The sequence below is a fragment of the Otolemur garnettii genome, unplaced genomic scaffold, assembly GCF_000181295.1.
Source record: "Otolemur garnettii isolate 467f Iridium unplaced genomic scaffold, OtoGar3 scaffold00152, whole genome shotgun sequence".
Taxonomy (NCBI): domain Eukaryota; kingdom Metazoa; phylum Chordata; class Mammalia; order Primates; family Galagidae; genus Otolemur; species Otolemur garnettii.
In genome coordinates this window covers 2,437,648-2,439,671 of record NW_003852547.1, presented here as the reverse complement: position 1 = coordinate 2,439,671, position 2,024 = coordinate 2,437,648, and the positions used below count along the sequence as shown (strand labels likewise).

General features: G+C 56.2%; 1 protein-coding gene across 1 annotated transcript in view; it reads left to right on the top strand.

Moving 5' to 3' along the window:
- EXOC3L2 (exocyst complex component 3 like 2) overlaps window positions 1–886 on the top strand; it is a 19,366-nt gene extending 18,480 nt beyond the window's left edge. The window contains exon 10 of the mRNA XM_003799505.3: window positions 221–886. Within this exon, the coding sequence (XP_003799553.2) occupies window positions 221–509 (289 nt within the window). The 3' untranslated portion in view covers window positions 510–886. The remainder of the gene's footprint in view (window positions 1–220) is intronic.
- The last annotated feature ends 1,138 nt before the right edge of the window (window positions 887–2,024 follow it).

The following is a 2,024-nucleotide window of genomic DNA, read 5'->3' as shown; positions in this document are numbered from 1 at the left end:
TTTAGAAATGGCTGAAGAGAAGTTTTGGAGGGGAGCTGGCATGAGGTGAGGGCCTGAGAGGGGGATCTAATTTCAGGGAAGGATCTGGATGGCATAAAGGAATTCCAGAGCTGAGGCAGGGGAGAGCAGGGGTCAGGTGGGGTCAGGTGGGGTCATGCATGGGCCGGGTGTACATCTGAAGTCAAGGACCCCCTGCCCCTGTCTATTCCTCCACCCCCAGGCGCAAGCATGTGGCAGCCCTCCTCGATGTCCGTGGCCTACGAAACACAGCTGCCCGCCAGGAGATCCTGGCCGTGGCCCGGGACCTGGAACTGTCAGAGGGGGGAGCCTTGTCACCTCCTAGAGACCATGCCTTCTTCGCAGACATCCCTGTTCCCCGCCCATCTTTCTGCCTTGGCCTCCCTCTCTTCCTGGGCCACCTCCCCCTCTCCCGACTGGCCAGGCCTAATCTGGCCTGTCTGCCCTGGCCCAGGCCTCCGTCTCCAGTACGGCCCCGGGCCCAACGCTGAGGCTCTCCCAGCCCTCCACCTAGGTGCCCCCATCTCTGCTGCTGACAAGCCACCCTTCCTTGTGGCCTCCTCCTGACTCCTTGCCTGGGACCACAGACCCCTGGGATGGGAAGACCCTTAGAGGTATTCTCACCCAACCCATAGTCCTTATACAGAAGGAAAACAGAAGCCAGAAGGAGCAAGGACTTTCCCAAGGCCACAGGGCCCATTCCCAGCACCACCCCCCTCCATAGCCCAGTGTGGTGTGTGGTGTTCTGGAAGGCTCTACAGAAATATCCCAGCCCTCCCCCTTTTCCCCTCACCTCAAGGTCTGGCCCCAATCCAATGTATTAAGGAATGTTCGATACTTAGAATAAAGAGGTTTCTATTTAACACAAGGAAGGGCTGAGGCCTGAGTGTGTGGGGGAGGAAGGGCCAGGGCAGGGCCCAGGGCCAGGGCTACTCACACTCCCCAGGCCGGGCTGGGCTCCAACTCTTTGGCAAGACAGTGGCGACATCGGGAGGCTGTGTGGAGCAGGAGCGGCAGTGATGCCTGTGCACTAAGATTCTGGGCTGTGTGGCTCCCAGGCAGGCCCTTGGCTGCTCTGAGCCAGGGTCCTTCATGGTGTCAATCCCAATGTGCCTGTCCTTTCCTGAGCCTGGCAGTTGCATCTTGGCACACCCTCCCCATCCATCCTTAGCCGGGAAGCCGTGTCAAGAGAGGAAGGAGGTTGGGGGCAGGGCTGGCGGCATCCAGGGCGCCCTCCTGGGTTGACGCAGGAAAATCTCAGGGTGGGAAAATTTCCAGCCTCTCACCCTCAACCCCGCCGGATCCTGGTCCCCATGGAGACCTTGAGGTCAGCCCCCTGCTGACCCCTGCCCCTCCGGCCTGGGCTGGACAGCACATGATGGATGCTTCCTGACTTGTGGTATTTTGTGTTTTGTTTTCTGGCTTTTCCTGAGAAGTCAGAAAGAGGAGGCAGCCTGGGGTTAGCACTGTGGCTAGAGTTGGAACCTCACACAAGCACGTGTGAACTTAAGGAGGTGGAGCCTCCAGACCCTTGGAGCCTCAGGGCTGTGTGACCCTGGGTCAGAAGCTGCCCATCTCTGAGCTATGGTTCCCATTCCTCCCTAGGGAATTGCTTAACTTCCCTTTGCCCAGGCCTGGGTGAGCTGGTATGCACCTTCCTCACTTCATGCTCCAAATGACATTTTCAATGTCATTAATATGCCAAAGAGCAAGAGAAAGGTTGAGAAATCCTTTGCAACAGTATGTTGTAGTCTATAGGCATTTGATTAAATATGTGTTAACCTCAGTTTGGCAATGTTCTTTTCAGAGTTGGGTCATGATGAATCTTGAAATTATTATTATAATTATTATAGTTTTTGTGTGTGTGTGTGTGGCAGAGTCTCACTTTGTTCCCCAGGCTAGAGTGCCGTGTCATCACCCTAGTTCACAACAACCTTAAACTCCTGATCCTCCTGCTTCAGCCTCCCAAGTAACTGGGACCACAGAAGCCCACCACCAAGCCCAGC